Here is a 19,589-nt window from a genome sequence, read left to right on the forward strand (position 1 = left end):
GTGAAGTACCAATGGACTATTCAAGTAGAGAGAAAAGTGCAAATTGATATTCTGCCTGGAGGAGTATGAGGTAATTAACTTAAGGAGACTAAACAAGGCAAGAGAATGCACAATAGATGGTAGGATGCAGGATGGTAAGAGGAATGGAGGCACTTTGGAGTCCTTGTGGAAGACAGTAGTGTAGTGGTAATGTCACTTGGTTAGTAATCCAGAGGTGCTCGATTAATTCTCTAGAGACATGGGTTCAAATTCAATTATAGCAGCTGGTGGCATTTAACTTTGTTCACTCCAGAATCTAATGTGAAAACACATCTGGTTCACTAATGTCTTTAGGGAAGGAAATCTGCCATGCTTACCTGATCTAGCTTCCATGTGATTGCAGATCCACATTGATTCGATTGACCCTTAAATGCCCTTTGAAATGAACTCGCAAGCCACTTAGTTCAGGGGCAATTAGGGATGGGCGACAAATGCTGTACTTGTCAGTAACACCTACATTTCATGAGACAATAAGGAAGAAAACAAAAATCTCATTAGATCTCTAAAAGTAAAAAGGTAGACAGATCCTGATCCAAAAAGACTTTCCTTTATCACATGATCCAAGAGTGGGCAGAAAATGCTCAAACAGTATAAAAAACTCATTAAACACAGCAAAAGTATTGCATACAATCTGGTCACATCACAGGGACGATGTTTCATACAAGACAGTGCAAAAATTAGCATGTATATTAACAGGGATAGAGAAGTTTTGCCCTGAGGAAAGATTGAATAGGCTGAAGGGGCAAAGGGGAGACTGAATTCAGGTGGTAAAATGATGAGAAGTCTAGATAAAGTGTTTGGTAAGAATATATTTCCCTTCGCAGATATAACAATAACTGAGGCTGTAGATTTAAAGTAATTGCATGAAAGGAATAAGGGTTTTTTCTTCACCTGCTGGAACTGTCTTGAAAGATAGCAGAGACATGAAACTCTCCATTGCACATAAAAACTACTTGAATGTGCATTCAAAATGTTTTACCCTAACCCTAACACTAACATTAACTCTATCGCTGTGGGCCAAGAGCTGGACAGTGAGAAGGGATGACAAGGTTAATTTTTGGACACTATGGGTCAAATATCCTCTTTCTATGCAGTCAGAACATTGGAGTAGGAGCAGGCCATTCGGCCTCTCAAGCCTATTCTACCCCTCTAGATCAGAGCTGATCATCTCCCTCTATATCCCACACCACACACATACCCATTAATAGCTTTAATACCTAGAAATTTATAAATATCTCTCTTGAACTCACTCAATGGCTAAGTTCCCACAGCTCTCTTGGATAGAGACTTTCAAACTTCACCACCATCTGAGCCACATCCCACAACATTCCACCACATATTCATTTTCAGTTATAAATGGATTACCCCTCAGTCTGAGACAATATCTCTTTGTTTTAGATCCTCCCCTTACCCACGGAAAAGATCCTTTCTTCATCTACTCTCTCTTGTCCTTTAAGAATTTTATAATTTAGGACTGAGTGTGAGCAGCTGTTGGGCAGGAAAATCTGAGTTTTTATTTTGTACAAATCTAATTTAATTTATAACCGTTATTGACACTAAACTGAAATCTATAGTTTAAAGTGTGTAATTGTTAACCTTAAGCAGGGATTTTACAGGGATTCCAATGAAGGATCAGCATCATTTAGAACCGGAAAAACTGTATCCTTATTAAATGAGCCAGAAGCATATAAAACTAGCCAACTTAGTGCGCTTTGGAATTTGAATGCAATGTATAATGGAGAGTTGGAGTTAAATGAATTAGGTACTCTGGGAGGGGAATAGGGGAGGCGGGAGGGAAAGAGGTGTCTTGTGGCCTTAGCTTTTTGCGTTAACATTTTCAGCCTCCAGGAATTGATTCTTATTCTGCTACAGGAGAAGAAGCTTAAAATTGGTGAGTATCTGGTAAGCATTTAAGGTTTATTCTATTCAGGTGTGGTAGAAGTGGTTTCTGGGTTGTGGGGCACTGGTATCAGTACTGGGGAAAATGGGATAATCATCACCTGATCTGTGCTGGGCCTGGTATTCTTGCCAACTGCATAACTAGTGAAGTAAAGGGGATTTTAAACTGAATAGTTGAGGCAAGGGATTAAATTTGGGAAAATGTGGTAAAATGAAGAGCAAAGGCAAAGCTAAAGAGAAAGGTATTAATATTGGAAATGATAAACAAAGCATGACAAGAAGGGAGAGACAGTATGAATCTAAGAACCAACCAACAGTTAGGAGTGGAACTTACAGGGAAATAGCTACAGGATGACACAGATTGGGACCTGAATCTGGACGTTTGAGAAAGACAGGAAAGGAGGGAAAGGTGAAAGAATGGTTCTGTTTGTTAATGATGGAATCAGCACAATAGAGAGGGATGGCTTAAGTTCAGGAAACTAAGGTGTAGAAAATGTTTGTGTAAAAATGAGAAATGATAGAGGTAAGAAGTGACTTGTGGGAGAGGTGTACAGGCCCCATAACAGTAACCGCGCAGTAGGGTGGGGGCAAAAAAATAATGAAAGTTTGTCAGAAAGGCCTGGTGATAGTGATGGGAGATTTTAATCTACGTATTGACTCAAAATGTCAGATGGGAAAAAATAGCTTAGATGTGGAGTTCAAAGAATATGTTGAGGCTATGTTTTAGAGCCAACCCAAGCAGGCTGTACAAAATCTGGTATTGTGTGGCAAGATAAGGGTAATTAATAATTGCATAATGAAAGTGCCCCTAAGTAGCAGTGACTGTAATATGATTGAATTTTGCATTTGGTTTGAGGGTGAGATGAGCGAGTCTGCATCTATTATTAATATTTCATTAAGGATGAAAGTGGCAACAAAGCAGAGCTGGCTGAAGTGAATTAGCAAATTAGTTTAAAAGATAGGTCACTGAAAATATGGTGGCACACGGAATTTACAGAATTGATGTATTCCAATGAGTAAGAAAAATTCCAAGGGTTGGAGCCATCATTCATGATTATCTAGAAATGTTAAGGGTAGTGCCATACTTAAAGAAAAAACACATAATTGTGCATAGATGGGTAGCAGGTCAGAATATTGGACAGAATATAAAAAATAGCGAGCAATTACCAAAAAAAAGATTGAAGAGGAAAAACATGCAAGCACAAAAGAAAGCTAGCCAGAAATATTAAAACACGTTATAAAAGCTTCTATAAATATTTAAAATGGAAAATACTTAAGAATGTGAGATTGGGTCCTATTAGAAAGTCAGATTGGAGAATTACTAATGGAAGCTGAGGAAATGCAAATGAATTGAACAGGTATTTTGCATCAGCCTTCAATATAGAGGATACAAGCATATCCCAGGAGCAGTGTTAAATCAGGAGATGGAAGGGTCAGAGGAACTCAGGAAAATCATAATCATCAGAGAAGTGGTATTGAGTAAACTGCTGGAGCTGCGGCTAACAAGTGGTTGAGTCCTGATGGACTTCATCAGAGGACCTTACAAGAAGTAGCCAATGAGGTACTTGATGTGTTAGTTTTAATTTTCCTAGATGCTCTTTATAAGGGTATTGTCCCTTCCAGTTAAATTCATAAAGGTAGGGACATAGAAAGAAAGAAACTACCAGCCAAATAACTTAAAATGTCTCATAAGGAAAATGTTAGAATCAATTATTAAGAAAGATATAACATGGCTCCTGGATAGCTTCAAGATAGTTCGGCAGAAACAGCATAGTTTTGTGAAAGAGAAATCATATTTGACTAATCTATTGGAGTTATTTGAGGAGGTAACACATGCTGTAGACAAAGGGGAACTGATGGATGTACTGTACTTAGGTTGGCATTTGATAAGGTGCCACATCAAAGGTTATTGTAGAATATAAAAGCACATAGTTTCAGGGATAGCATTTTGGCATGGATAGAAGATTGGCTAGCTAACAGAAAAAAAGTGTAAGTAGGTCTTTTCAGGTTTGCAAGACGCAATAGGTGCAGGTGCAGCAAGTAATTGGACAAGTTAATAGAATCTTATCATTTATCATGAGGGGAATTGAATACAAAAGGAGGGAGGCTATGTTTATGTTACACTGGTCATTAGTGAGACCACACCAGGAGTACTGTGCTCAGTACTTGTCACGTTAATTAAGGAAGAATGTAAATGTGTTAGAAGTAGTTCAGAGAAGGTTTACTCAACTAATACCTGGAGAGTATGGATTGTCTAATAAGAAAAGGCTGTACAGACTAGGCTTGTATCTGCTGGAGTTCAAAAGTAACAGGTGACTTGATTGAAACATACATGATCCCATGGCACCTTGGCAGGATAGATGTGGAGAGGATGTTTCCTCTTATGGGAGAATCTAGAACTAGGTTGTCATTATTTAAAAATCAGGCTTGCCCATTTAGAACAGAGAAGAAGTGAAAATCTTTCTGTCAGAGGAAGACTTCTTGAAAAGGTGGTGGAAGCAGGGTCATAGAGTCATACAACATGGGAACAGACCCTTTGGTCCAACCAGTTCATGTCGACCATAATCCCAAACTAAACTAGTCCCACCTGCCTGCACTTGGCCCATATCTCTCCAAATATTTCTTATTCATTTACTTATCCAAATGTCTTTTTAATGTTATAACGGTATCTGCATCCACCACTTCCTCAGGAAGCTCGTTCTACATGCAAACCATCCTCTGTGTAAAAAAAATTGCCTCTCATGTCTTTTTTAAATCTCTCTCCTCTCACATTCAAAATATGCCCTGGAGTCTTGAAATTCTCCATCCTAGAGTAAAGACACTTACCATTAATCCTATCTGTACCCCGTGTGATTTTTTTAAACCTATTGAAGGTCACCTCTCAACCTCCGAGTCATTAAGTATTTTTAAGGCAGGGGTGAATAGATTTCCGTTAAACAAAAGGGGATTCGGTGGGAATGTGCTTTTGAACTTATAGACTGATCAGCCATGAGTGTGTTGAACTGTGGAGAGGCTTGAAGGAACTGAATGGCCTACTCCTGCTCCTGATTCATGTTCTTCCAAACTCCACAGAACACAGGCTCAGTCTTACGTAAATTTGCTGAGGGGGTAGTTTAGTGCCCTCCTAGGAGCAGGTTCGGAGGCAGTGGGGCAGATTATTAGGGCATTGCCAATTGAAAACCCCAGTATTGGAGCAACTTTCAACATCTGGATTAACATCAGCACTTTCAGAAACAAAATTCGCCTTAATTCTAGGAAGCATACTTTTACTAGTTTATATCATCAGGCAATATAATACTCTATGCTGGACAGATTTCACTGTCACTCCCATTTTGTAGAGAATGGGGAAGAGGATGGAATTGGGAGAGATGATGAAAACGAGACAAAAAAAGAGTTGAAAAGTAAGCAATTTTTAAATACAAAAAGGCCATGCAGTGAAAGATGAGTTACATAACATTTGGCTGTCTGAATGCTTTGCGTGAAACAACCTCGCTTTTTTCTTTTATAAGATAACTCCAGCTGTTCTGTTTTATATCTGTATTGTTAACATTATTCATTTATTGTTGCAGCTTGCTGGCATGGAGTCTGGTTATGCATGTTTCTGTGGGAATGATGCTGATTATTGGAAACACGGAGAGGCGAACAGCACAGAATGCAACCACGTGTGCTTCGGAGATCACACCCAGCCCTGTGGAGGAGATGGCAGGATAAATATCTTTGATGGTGAGCTTTGTGACAGTAGGGCTTGTTCTTTGTCACAGAAAATGATTCTCACGTGAGCCTGGACCAGAGTATCAAAGCTGTGACAAATAAAGTGTAATGTTGGAAAATGTGAACTTGCCCTTTTTGATACAAAGACTTTTTATAAAAAAGTGTATTATCTCAATGGTGAGAGATTGTGGAGTTCTGAGATGCAGACGGATCTGTGTGTCCACGTGCATTTATCACAAAAGGTTGGTATGCAGATACAGCAAGTATTTGGGAAAACTAATAGAATGTTATCCTTATCATTAGAGGAATTTAAACCAAATTATAGAAGTTATACAGGGCATTGGATTATCTGGAGTACTGTGCACAATATTGGTCACTTTATTTAAGAAAGAACATAAATGCAGTAGAAGCAAATTGGTCACTCGTACATCCAATATTTCCATGTCCCATACTGCTGGCTGTGCCTTCATCTGTCTAGGTCCTACATTTTAGACTTCCCTCCTTACACCTCTCCATCCTACCATCATTCTGTCTAACGTTAAGACACTCCTTAGAACCTACCACATTAAGCAAGGTTTGGTCGTCTGCCCTAATGACTACTCATATGGCTCGTTGTACTCTCATGCGAAATGCTTTGGGAGGTTCGACTAGTTTACAAATTTTATACCAATGCAAGTTGTTGTTGACATCATTGATGGTCATATTAGCCTCCATTTCCCATTCATGCTGCCTGCTAGCATGGTCCCTACTGGGAGAATGTAGTGCCCGCTAGGAGAACGTGATCCTCACTGGAAGAACATTGTCCCTGTCAGAGAACATGACCCCTGTTGAGGGAACATGACTCCCATTGAGAGAACATGGCCCCCACTGGGAGAATGTGATCCCTGCTGGGAGAACATGGTGTTCCCTGCCAGTATGACAGACGGTACCAAAATCCACCATGATCCTGAAATTGAAAAGAAATCTAGCTATAATTTGGAATAAAGATTTGAGTTTTGTTTAAAAGTAGGTCTCACTTTGCCTACTCAACTCCGATGTTCATTTTCTCAAGAAAAGTACAAGGAAGCAATTCGTTTACTTTCCTGAAATAATATGAAATACAAAATTTCCTAAGAAATGTGAATGATCACAATTACAAATGTGTTTGTAATAACATATTGGATATCTGAAACCATCGTGATTTCTTTCGATTGCTTTTCTATTTGAAGTGGAGCGACCTATAATTAAACAGCCATTATTTTTTCTGCCTTGTGTCTGGGAGATTATTACACTCAGTCTTCATGCTCCAAAGTTGCTGACTTGTCAGAGCAGCATCCCATGATTGCTAATCATCCTCCGGTACTTGTTTAAATTTAGTACTGTGATCTTCTGAAGCAATGAAGCGTTGCAAAACTTCTAGCTTTCAAGTATTTGCAGAAATAGACAAAATTAAAAAGTGGTGATGGGAAAGAGAACTACGTATGGGCTGAACATGGGATTGGGGATCCCCTCCAGAGAGAGCACGATGAGCACCGGGCACTAAAATGCAACAGTGCAAAAAAATGCCAACATTGGAAATCTAAAAGAAGGGCACAGAGTTTTGAAACTGCACAATGGCTCAGCCAGAATCTGAAAAATCCATGAAGAAGCCCCATAGATAGGTCAAGCTATGAACCACGTTGCCTCCTGTGAATTTTGATACATTTCTGAGTTGCTTTTACAGACACTTGTTGACTTATCCTTGGCTTGTTGCTCCACACAAAACAATAAACAAGATGTTCCAGCCTTGTGCTGCTTTCAATTATCTCCAATTGCCACACCAAAGCAGAGAAGCTAAATGCTCCAAGAATAAAGTCTCAGCATATGACAGAGCTCCAACACCAAGTTAAATGCAAAGAGAATACCTGGGAGCAATTACCAACCAACAGACCAATAACTAGTTTCAGATGATGTCATATACCACACAAAAAAAAACAAAGATTGTTGCTTGCAAAGCCCTCTAGGGTATCTATTATTTTTTTTAATAGCGTATCCTGGAAACTTTATGAAGTGGTTTTATTCAGCTTTAAGTCTGTTTTCTATTGCCAGTTTCATCAATTACTCATGCTAATACCAGCCATGAGCACACTTTGTACTCTTGATGCACACTAATAATGCCGTAAGTGATGGCTTATAGGGTTAAGCCATTTAATTGCATGTTTATTGGAATATTGGAATACAGGTATAAAATCATAGAATCCCTATCGTGTGGAAGCATGCCATTCAGCCCATCAAGTCCACAAGGATCCTTTGAAGATCATCCCACCCAGACCCAACATCCTACACCCCCATGTAACACTGCATTTCCCATGGCTAATTGACCCAGCCTGCATACTGTGAACAATTTAGCATGGCCAATCCACCTAACCTGCACATCTTTGGGCTGTGGGAAGAAACCAGAGTACCCAGAGGAAACCCACACAGACACAGGGAGAATATGCAACTCCACACAGTCACCCAAGGGTGGAATTGAACCTGGGTCCCTGGCACTGTGAGGCAGGAATGCTAACCACTGAGCCACAGTGCTGCTGTTACAGGAGAAGGCCATTCAGCCTGTTGTGTTTTTTTTGTCATTCAATACAATCATGGCTGATCATCCACCTCGATATGCTTTTTCCTGCATTATCCCCATATCCCTTTATGTCATTGATGTTCTGAAATCTTCAATCTCTACCTCCAATGTACTCAAACACTATCTTCCATAGTCCTCTGTGGTATAGAATTGAAAAGCTTGACACGCTGAGTCAAACAAAATCTTCAGCTTAGTGCTCAGCAGCTTTGTCCTTACTTTGAAATGATTTCTCATTCCGGTTCTAGACTCCACACCCAACATCTTACCTGCATCCACTCTTTAAGTATCTTGTAGGTTTCACCTCTCATTCTTCAAAACTCCAGAGAATGCAGACCCAGTTTGCCCAACCACTGTTCACAGTACATTCTGCCATCCCAGGAGCAAGTCTGGGAAAACCTTCATTGCACTCCCTCTGTGCCAATAGTATTCTTTGTGAAATAAGGAGACCAAAACTGCACAGAGTACTCCATGTGCTGTCTAATCAAACTCCTATATAATGAAAGCAAGACATCACAACTCCTGGACTCAAATTCCCTTGCAATAAAGGCTAACATTCCATTAGGCTCCCTAATAGCTTGCTACACATGCATATGATCCTTCAGTGACTTATCAACAGGGCCATGAGCATCCCTCTGCATCTGTGCTTTGTACCTATTTAAGAAATACCCACACACCTATTCTTCCAACCAAAGTAAATATCCTCACATTTTTCCACATTATATTGCATCTTTTGCGTTCTTGCCCCACTCGCTAAGTCTGGCCAAATCCTTTTGAAGCCACTTTGATTCTCCTTCACTGTACATATTCTCATCTATCTTTGTGTCTTCTGCAATCTTGGAAATATTCCATCTGGTCCCCACATCCCAATCTTTGGTATATATTGTGAACATCGGGAGCCCAAGTATTGATCCTTGTGACACCTCACTGGCCATAGCCTGTCAATGCAAGAACCACCTGCTTATTCCTACTCTCTGTTTTCAGTCTACTAACCGATCCTTGGCATGCAAATTAATTTTGCTAACCAAACTCCCGTGGGGTCCTTTATCAAAGTGAAAATCAGAGTATACAACATCCATTGACTCCCATTGATCAATTATGAACATATGAACGAGGAACAAGAGTAGGCCACTCGGCCCATCAAGCTTGTAACACCATTTAATAAGATCCATGGCTGCTCAGAATTTAAGTCAACCCTACATTCCTGCATACCCCCAACAATCTTTCATCACCATGGTCATCAAGAACCTACCTACCTCTGTCTTAGAAATATTTAAAGATTCTGCCTTTTGAGCAAAGGAATTCCAAAGACTCACAAATCTCAGAGAGAAAAAAAAATGTTTCCTCATCTCTGGCTTAAATGGGCGTCCTCTTTCTTTTTTTCAAATTATGACTTCCGGTTCTAGATTCAACCAAAAGAGAAAACAACCATTTGACATTCGCATGGTTAATTCCCCTCAGAAGCTTTTGTTTCATTTAAGTCACTTGTGCCTCTTCTGAACTCCAGAGGATACAGGCCTAGCTTGCCTAGCCTTTCCTAATAAGGCAATCCACTCATTCCAGATATTATTCAAGTAAACCATCTCTGAATTGCTTCAAATGCATTTACATCCTTCTGTAAGTATGGTGACCAGTACTGTACACAATACTACAGATGTAGTCTCATCAATGTCCTGTGTAACTGAAACATAATTTCCCCACTCTTGCCTTCAATTCACCTCACAATAAAACATACCATTCTATTAGCTTTCCTGGTTACTTGCTGAACTTGCACACTATTATTCTGCCAGTTATGCATTAAGACACCCAGATCTCTCTGCATGTCAGAGCTCTGCAACTTCTCACCATTTAGATAATGTGCTTCTTTTTCATTCGTTCCACCAAAATGGACAATTTCACATTTTTCCACATTGTACTCCATTTGCCAGATCTTTGCCCACTCACTTAACCTATCGATATCCCTTTGTAGACTCTATATGTCCTCTTCATTACTCACTTTCTCAGATACTTTAGTGTCTGTTTTAAATTCTGTGAGTGACATCCTCAGAAAACGCCAACCATCTTGTCAAACACGACTTCCCATTCACAATTATGTGCTGAGTGTGTCCAATCAGATCATTATTATCCAAGTGTCCAATTATCCCATCCTTTATAATAGGTTCTAGCATTTTCGCTTCTATTTATATAAGGCTAACGGTATATGGTTCTCCATTTTGTTTCTTTATCCCTTCTTAAACAGAGACATTTGCTATCTTCCAGTCTGTAAAGACCGTTCTAGGATCTATAACATTTTAGAAGGCGATCACCAATGCATCCACTATTTCCAAAGCTATCTCTTTCAACACTCTGGGATGTATGTTATTAGGTCCTACGGACTTAACAATCTTCGGTCTCATTAATTTCCACAATGAAACCTCCTTACTAATAATGATTTCCTTCAATTCTTATAGTGCTGATGGTGTTTCTGTGTGCCACACTGAGTTGTGCTTCCAGCTGGTGGACTGAGAACATTATGGTTTATAGATTATGTTTATTTAGTTCTGGAACAGAAACAGAGTTGCTGGAAAAGCTCAGCAAATCTGGCAGCATCTGTGAAGAAAAATTCAGAGTTCGGACCTGAAACGTTAACTCTGATTTTTCCTTCACAGATGCTGCCAGACCTGCTGGGCTTTTCCAGCAACGTTGTTTTTGTTCCTGATTTACAGCATCCGCAGTTCTTTCGGTTTTTATTTAGTTCTGGATTGGTGTGTGTCAGCACTCTCACTGAATCGGAAGGTATTGAATCCAGGTCTCACTGCATGGACTTGAGCACAGGATGTAGGCTGACCTCAGTACAGTACTGAGGGAATTCTGCAGTGTCATAAGTGCAGTCTTACAAATGAGATATTGAACTGAGACAGTCTACCTTCTCCGGGGCACTTAAAAGATCCCGTGGCATTTTCTTTGAAAAAGAACAAAGGAGTTCCTTTCAGTACTGTGGCCAATATTTAACCCTCAGTCAGCACTTAAAAAAAGACAGATGATCTGGCCATTATCACATTGTTGTTTGGGATAGCTTGTAGTGCACAAACTGGCTGATGCATCTCATCTATGACATTAATGACTACACTTCAAAAATATTACATTGGCTGGAAGGTACTTTTGGATATCCTAAGATAGTTAAAAGCACCACATAAATGAGCATCCTGCTTTGTTTCACTCATTATGCCATCAAGTAGGTGGAGTGAGTTTTTTTTATTGTATTATCCTTTTCCTGAAGCTATTCTTTCGAGGAAAATCACTCTTGCAAACTGCGCTGCGAATTGTTAAGTGTGTGTCCTCATTCGGATACTGGAGGACTCGAGGCCCTGATTTCTCCAAATTTCCTGTGAGTTACCCAGTTCCCCTCCCTGCCACCCCTCGATATCATGCCAGTACTGGTGACTTGCCAGCTGGGGAACAGCGCCAGTGATTAAGCAGGGTCGCGTTCATTCTGAGGCACCATTGTGCCGCCTTACAATGCGATTTCTGTTCAATGGCTGCAGAAGTTGTAAGGAAAACGTACCTAAACTAAACCTCACACCCAGTTTGGTCAGTTCCATTTCTTTCTGAAAGAAATGGCTCAATTCCAAGTGTAGATTCTTGCTGTAGCTTGAAAAGCAGATGCTAAATTTTCTTGTCCTGGTGGTATCATCCACTATATATACTCTTCCTTCCATTAGGCTTTTTTCCTGATTTAACCTCTTTTCCTAATCAGATATGTTATTACATATCTCTGGAGCAGGTAGGGCTTGAACCCAAGCCTCCCAGTCTAGGGGTAGGAACGCTACCACTGCACCAGAAGAGGGCTATACATTGCTTAGGTTTTTCACTTCAATTGCTCCCCAGTAGTTTAACCTTTACTTTGGCAATGAGAAGGCAGCCTGTTCCTGATTTTGATCGAAACTGGTGAGTGATAAACGAAAGAGCTGTTGGTTAAAGTCCTGAGTTGGCCTCATACTTGTTCTCCTCTCTCTTGCAGCAAAGATCGGGGCTTGTGGTGGGAATTACTCGATGGACGCCGGCATCATTTACTCTCCAGATTTCCCCGACAACTACGCAAGCAGCAGGGTGTGTTACTGGACCATTCAGGTGCCCGGGGCATCTCTCATCCGGTTCGACTTTGCCCTGTTTGACATCCGCGACTCGAGTGACATGGTGGAGTTTCTGGATGGCCGCAGCAATGACGTTCTCGCCAGGTTTGATGGCAGGAACCGGCCCTACAACTCCCTGAACGTGTCGGCCAGCTTTGTCATCTTGTACTTTTACTCGGACCGGGTTAACCAAGCTGAGGGATTCGCCGTCTTGTACAGAGGCAAGTGGGACTCCTGAGGTGCACTTACTGTGAGGGGGCACTGGGGGAGGGGAGTGGGGGTGCTGAGAGAAACCAGTTGGCTCGGTCCACGGAGGAATCGATGACGTAGCGAGTTTGTGGAGTTGGCGCATCTGAATCAAAACGTAGAAATGAAAAGGGAATAATCTCCGAGGGTCAAACCATAGAGTCATACAGCGCAGACAAAGCCCTTCAGCCCACCGGCTCTGCGCTGACAATAACTACTGCTAAAGGTGCACTAACCCCAATTTCCTGCACTTCTCCCATATCCTTGGGTGTCATGGTGAATGTTACGAATATAGATTAGCTAATTTAATGCATGGCTCATAGAGTGGTATGGGAAGGAAAGGTTTTAATTTACTGAACCCTGGACTAATGCAAGGGACAAAGAGGGCTTTTTCATTGGGATGGGCTCCCCTTTACTACCCTCCCTTTAGCAGTGACACAGTGGTTAGCACTGCTGCTTTGCAGCACCAGGGACCTGGGTTCGATTTCGCCCTTAGGTGACTGTCTGTGTGGAGTTTGCACATTCTCCCTGTGGGTTCCCACCGGGTGCTCTGCTTTCCCCACACAATCCAAAGATGTGCAGGTTAGGTGGATCAGCCATGGGAAATGTAGGGTTACAGGGATAGGACAGGGTAGGGAGGTGGATCTGGATGGGATGCTCTTTGGAGGGCCAGTGTGGACTCGATGGGCCAAATGGTCTGCTTCCACACTGTAGGGATTCTATGATTTAACCAGGCTGAGATCAGTGTCCCAGAGAATTATATAACCAGCGCTGTGAATAGGGCATTAAACCAAGAAAAGAGTTAGGGGAGGGGTGAAGGAAGATGTAGATATCTAATGAGAAAAGTTGATGCAATGTTGCAGTGCAGTTATTTGGGTAAGAACAAGCAAAGTTAACAGGAAGGGTCAGAGAGCTGAGCATTAATAGTGCATCAGCAAATCAGGTTGATGTTAAGAATAGTGCTTTAAAAAAAATTAAAGGCACTTTATCTGAATGCATGTTCATAAGGAAGATCAATAGAGATAAGGGAAACAAACACAGAAAATGCCGGAGAAACTCAGCAGGTCTGACAGTGTCTATGGAGAGAGAAACAGAGTTAACGTTTCTCGTCCAGTATGACACTTCTTAAGAACAAGAGAAAAGTGGTTGTATTGCAACCATCATTACAGAAACATGGAGCAGGCCTTCAGTGGGTTTCTACGTGGGTGTGCCTGTAAAATTACCCAGACGGCCTCCCACCACCACTGCCCCCCTTTCCCCCACCCGCCCAAAAACCTCTCGTTGGTGGTTGAGATCGATATTGCCCCAGTTGAGATTATTAAGTAAGCAATTATTGCCCAGTTAATACCACATATGGGCCAATGTTTGTCTGGCAGGGGGAGGAGGTTGCTATGTTGTGTGTGTTGGTGGGGAGCTGGTATATTATTCTGTTCAGGCATTGGACCTGAAAGCGGGCGTGCTGAGAGTACCTCTCCTCATTGGCACAGCTTCACAATCCTCATGCCCCCTTTAAAGTCTGCCCCACCCCCACAGTGCAGTCACCCCGCCACGGACCCCTCCCCAGTGCTTCCTCACATTCTAGCTTCTTCAAAAATACCCTCAACCCCCTCTAACATCCCCTTTGGATATTTCCCTCTCATCCCTGCCAAAACCCCCAACCCCAGTATGTAACTGTATCCTTGCACTGGAATGGATGTGGCCAGCACCCCCTAACTGCCAGTAAGTCAGCTGTCTGAGACAGATGTCTTCAGGGCTGGACACCTCCCCTTCAGCCTATTAACACTCCTCCAAATGTTAAGTAGCAGGACATCAGTCAACTTTGACAGAGAAGTGTCTTTGCTGGGGAGGGAAACACTGCCAACCATTAAATTGTGTCCATGGTTACAAGGTGACCAAGGTTAGGAAATAAATATTCCAACATTTCTAAAAGATGAATAAACTGGAAAAGGGGATAGAGTAGCCCTGATGATACTCAGGGCTTACCACTCTCTGGGGGAAGAAATTCCTCCTCGCTCTCAGTCCTAAATGGCCTACCTCATATCCTTAAACTGTGAGGTCTGGTGTAGAACTCCCCAAATTAGAACATCCTTCCCGTATTTATCTTGTCTAGTCCTGTTTGATTTTATAGATTTCTATGAAATCTCCCATTGTTTTTCTAAACTCCTGTTAATTCAGTCCTAATTGATCCAGGCTCTCTTATTAGATCTATCCTGCCACCCTACCACTCTGCCTGGTAAACCTTAAATGCACCCCTTTCATAGCCAGAACATAATTCCTCAGATAAGGAGATCAGTACTGCATACAATACTCCAGGTGTGATGCCACAAAGACCCTTTACAATTCTGCCAAACATCCATGCTCCTATACTCAAATCCTCTGTCTGTGAAGGTCATTATACCATTTGCCTTCTTCACTGCCTGCTGCATCTCCAATGCTTACTTTTAAAAACTTGAGTACAAGGACACCCAGATCTCGTTGCACCTCTCCCTTTCCCAATCTCTTACCATTCAGATAGTAGTTTATCTTCCCGCTTTTGCTACCAAAGTGGATAACCTCACATTCATCCACGTTACATTCAAAGAGCCATGCAGTCGCCACTCCCTCAGCCTGTCCAAGTCACACTGAAGCATCTCTGCATCCTCCACACAGCTCACCATCCCATCCACGGCAGAGATGAGAAGGATTTTTCCTCTGAGGATAGTGTGACTTTGGAATTCTCTGCCTCAGATGGCAGTGGAGCCATCGAATACTTTTAAGGTAGAGATGGATAGATTCTTGTTAGGCAGAAAATAAAGGATTATTGGAGGTTGATGGAAATATGAAATGTGAAACACAAAGAGCTCAGCCCCATGATTGAATTGAATGGTGCAGCAAGCTTAAGGGTTAACTTCTTCTCCTGTTTTGTATTTTCAAATGAGAATATAGAAGATAGAGGCACCATCTCAGGCCTAGAAGGCAATTGTTTCAGACTAAAACGAGGAGAAATTTTTCCATTCAAAAGGTTGTGAACCTTTGAAATTTTCTATTCTAGAGGTTCATGTATTTTCCATCATTGAATATATTTAGGTTTGGGATAGACCAAGTTTTGACCTATTAGGGAATGAAGGCACACAGGGAGTGGGTAAAGGGAGATTGCATTAAAATTCCTACAGTGTAAAATCAGGCCATTTGGCCCATTGAGTCCACACTGGTCCTCCAAAAATCATCCCACCCAGATCCATCCCCCCTACCCTATCCCTGTAACCCTGCATTTTGCATGGCTAATCCACCTAACCTGCACACTTTAGCATGGCCAATCCACCTAACCTGCACATCTTTTTACTATGGGAAGAAACCGGAGCACCTGGAGGAAACCCATGCAGACACAGGGAGAATGTGCAAACTCCATACAGATAGCCAGTCACCCAAGGGTGGGATCAAACCCAGGTTCTTGGTGCTGTGAGGCAGCAGTGCTAACCACTGAGCCACTGTGCCACCCATGAATGGTAGAACAGGTTTGAGGGGTTTATTCCTGTTCCTATTTCTTACATTCTTATTTAATTTACTGCTTTATGGTAGTTTACTAATGTCGTGCCAAACAAGCACCAGGTCTGCCCTTCAGCAACTTATTGTGAACAGACAAGAAATTACTGATGTAAGCAAAAGAAATTGACAGCTTCAGGGTATTCATTCTGGCAGCTGTGAGTCTCCTGACCCCCTCCCCCATCTAATGATACTATCTCTACAAAGTACAAAGAGCAAAGAATATTCTCTTGATCTAGAGGTTTACATGTGAGAATAATTAACATTTAAGGAGCCACATCTGAAATATTTGATAAACCTATTCTTGCAGTTTCCCTGCATGTACACAATTAAAAAGACTGGTTTCTAATCCATGCATCATACAATGTTGTAAATATTACATTCTTGTATAATCTCACTTTGGTGAAAATGTGCTGCAGAATTGTAATGGATGAATAATGTAAATACTTCAAGGGTAGTATCTGAAGTAGTGAAGTCTTGCCAGGCTAGATGCTGTTATTGGAATCGATATTAAATTAATTATTTTAAACTGCTTCAAAGATAGTTACTCCTGTTGCCAACAGCAAGAGAAAAGCAAGAGGCTGGAAGAACACAGCAGGTCAGGCAGCATCTGGAGGAAAGCAACAGTCAATGTTTCAGGTATTATCCTTCTTCAAAACGTTGACTGCTCCTTTCCTCCCGATGCTGTGTGGCTTGCTGTATTCCTCCAGTCTCCTGTTTGTCTACCTTGGATTCCAACATCTGCAGTTTTTTTGTCTCTAAGCAAGATAAAAATACTTTCTGCCTTCTCTCCTTTTCAAGCCTTGCCTATCTTTATTGTTTTAAAGCAATGAAATACTTCAGCCTGATTCACGTGAGTTCCCTTCAGTTATGCCTTTAATTTATTAAAGTACCATGAATGGTCAATGTCTACCTGAGTCTCTACAGGATGTACTGGAGAACTCACTCTCAGTGCCTTCATGAAAGGTCAACCATCCATATCAATTGCCATTTCAAAAACTGAGCTTCATTCATTAAGCATGAATTAAAAATTTATCCACATAGTCATAGAGTCATAAAGATGTACAGCATGGAAAGAGACCCTTCAGTCTAACTCATCCATCTCGACCAGATATCCGAAATTAATCTTGCCAGGATTTTGCCCATATCCCTCTAAACCCTTCCTATTCATATACCCATCCAGATGCATTTTAAATGTTGTAATTGTACCAGCCTCCCCCATTTCCTCTGGCAGCACATTCCATACACGTTCCACCTTCTGCGTGAAAAAGTTACCCTTGAGTCCCTTTTAAATCTTTCCCCTCTCACCTTAAACCCACGACCTCTAGTTTTGTACTCCCCTACTCTGGGGAAAATACCTTGTCTATTCACCCTATCCATGCCCCTCATGGTTTCATAAATCTCTACAAGATCACCCCTCAGTCTCCGACACTCCAGGGAAAATAGCCCCAGCTTGTTAGCCTCTTCCTGTAGCACAAACCCTCCAATCCTAGTGATATCCTCGTAAATCTTTTCTGCACCCTTTCAAGTTTAACATGTAGAGAAAACAAAAAAACTCCTGCAAGATCAGGTCACTACGTGATAGTACCAAATATGAGTATTGCTGAAAAAGAGACAATTCGCTACCCACTTTGAAATTTGTCATTCTTGGGTCTGTCCTGATCAGTGCAAGATGAAGAGCTTTGACATCAGAGGTAGAATTTAGTTCTTAGAAGGACAGAAGGGGTCAAGTAAGTTACACTTCAGTAATCATTTGTGCCTTTGGTATTTCATGTCCATGATGTAGACTTGATATCTTTATTTTAACTGATGCTTAAAATCATTGAGAAGTTACTAAAATTCAATGCATCTTGTATTAGAAGTGGTTGAAAGGATCATTCGTGAAGGAGTTTAGAATCTAAAGTGCTCTTGTGTGGGCGAAGAAGACCTCAAACAGAAGATAAGGCTTTCAAGTGGTTTATTGTAGTTAATCATTTGGAGTAGGAGATGTTTCAAGAATGTTTATTGTGGACTTAAATAGATTGCAATTCTCCCTCTTTTGATTGCTGTCACCTCCACAGCTATTAAAGACAATCCTCACTCCCAGCCTCCAGCGAGCAGGAATGATATTAATACATCAGAAATGATAACCGAGAGGGTGGGTGCCGGTACCAATGCAGCCCGATCATCAAAGATTCTCTACTTCATTACAGCAAGCCCCAGCCAATCGAACCAGAACATGCCAGGTTGGTGCCAGTCTGCCACTGAATACTGCCCTCTGTTGTTCATTGCTGGTCTCTACTAACCAACCCTGTGCTTCTTTACAGTGTGGACTATCTATGCCTTGGCAGCCTTGCTAACACTGACAGCGATAGCGATGGTTTCGAAGATTCTTCTTCACCTAACAGTAAAGTAAGTTTAGGAGGTTTTACCTCATCTTAAGCTAGACAGCTTTCATTTTAAAGTCAGTGTAATTATGGCTTTTCTGTCCGGTGACACAGTTAGTGAATGCAAGATGTGGTTTTTAGCCCTGTAGCCCAGGAAAATGTCACCCTAGTACTCACTGCGCACTGTATCAGTCTCAAAGCCCTGCCACTGGGTTAACTGGTACAGAGTGTCCAGCTTATTCTAAATTGACTCAAGTTTGAACATTGCCAATGACAATCCAGTATTACACTTAGTTCTGAGTCTTCTGAGTTTCCTTCTGCTGTTTTTGTTCTATTTATTTAACTCATACATCATGCATTAAATTCCACCTGCTCACTGGCTTATAATTTCCATAAATGATCTGGATTCCTTTCTAACTGTTGAACTCCACCTGTTGTTGTTAATAGGCTTCCTTTCTTAGTAATATCTGAAAATGTAACATTCTCCAGAATCCAGGTAATCTAAGGAAATGGAGAAATGAACCAGTGCATGTTTTGGAAGTGTCACCATGGAGTTACTGTCTAATCACACTGTCACCAGTAGTTGTAACATAATACTTAAACCATAATCACCACTGCTTCAACTTGCCTTTGTTATTTTTGAATGAGTGCCATCAGATTGACCATAACACCTATGTTGGAGAATTTACAGGATGACAATAAGAAAAGTTTGACACAGCAAAAAGCAATCATCTAACAGCCAAGCTCTTCTGATACAACATCCAGCTTGATTTAGTACATATTCAATATGACAGAATTTGGGCATGCTACAGGAAAACACTGAATATGAAGCACAAAATGCATTGGAATTATTGATAAAAGATTAGATAACAAGTAAAAGTAGCAACCAGTGGTGGAAGCATAGATATTAAGTGAAGGATATCCTGTGTTAGAAATGTATGGATTATACTGATTTAATCCAGAAAGTGTAAAGTATTGAATGGGTTCAATTTAAGATGTTAATCATCGGCAAAATGATCATGTTATAGGTTGGTGTATCATTTAATTTGCAAAAATACATTTTCAATCAACCTGCTTAGTTGAGACACATGACATATCTATGGGACA

The 19,589-nt window shown here is 41.2% G+C and overlaps 1 protein-coding gene across 2 annotated transcripts in view; it reads left to right on the forward strand.

Moving 5' to 3' along the window:
• kremen1 (kringle containing transmembrane protein 1) overlaps positions 1–19,589 on the forward strand; it is a 164,357-nt gene that overhangs the window by 106,527 nt on the left and 38,241 nt on the right. For both annotated transcript variants that reach the window (XM_048611475.1, XM_048611476.1), the window contains 4 exons: positions 5,508–5,661; positions 12,237–12,569; positions 18,177–18,341; positions 18,423–18,507. In XM_048611475.1, the coding sequence (XP_048467432.1) occupies positions 5,508–5,661; positions 12,237–12,569; positions 18,177–18,341; positions 18,423–18,507 (737 nt within the window). The remainder of the gene's footprint in view (positions 1–5,507; positions 5,662–12,236; positions 12,570–18,176; positions 18,342–18,422; positions 18,508–19,589) is intronic.

This window comes from Rhincodon typus, chromosome 24 (genome assembly GCF_021869965.1).
Source record: "Rhincodon typus isolate 14 chromosome 24, sRhiTyp1.1, whole genome shotgun sequence".
Lineage (NCBI taxonomy): Eukaryota > Metazoa > Chordata > Chondrichthyes > Orectolobiformes > Rhincodontidae > Rhincodon > Rhincodon typus.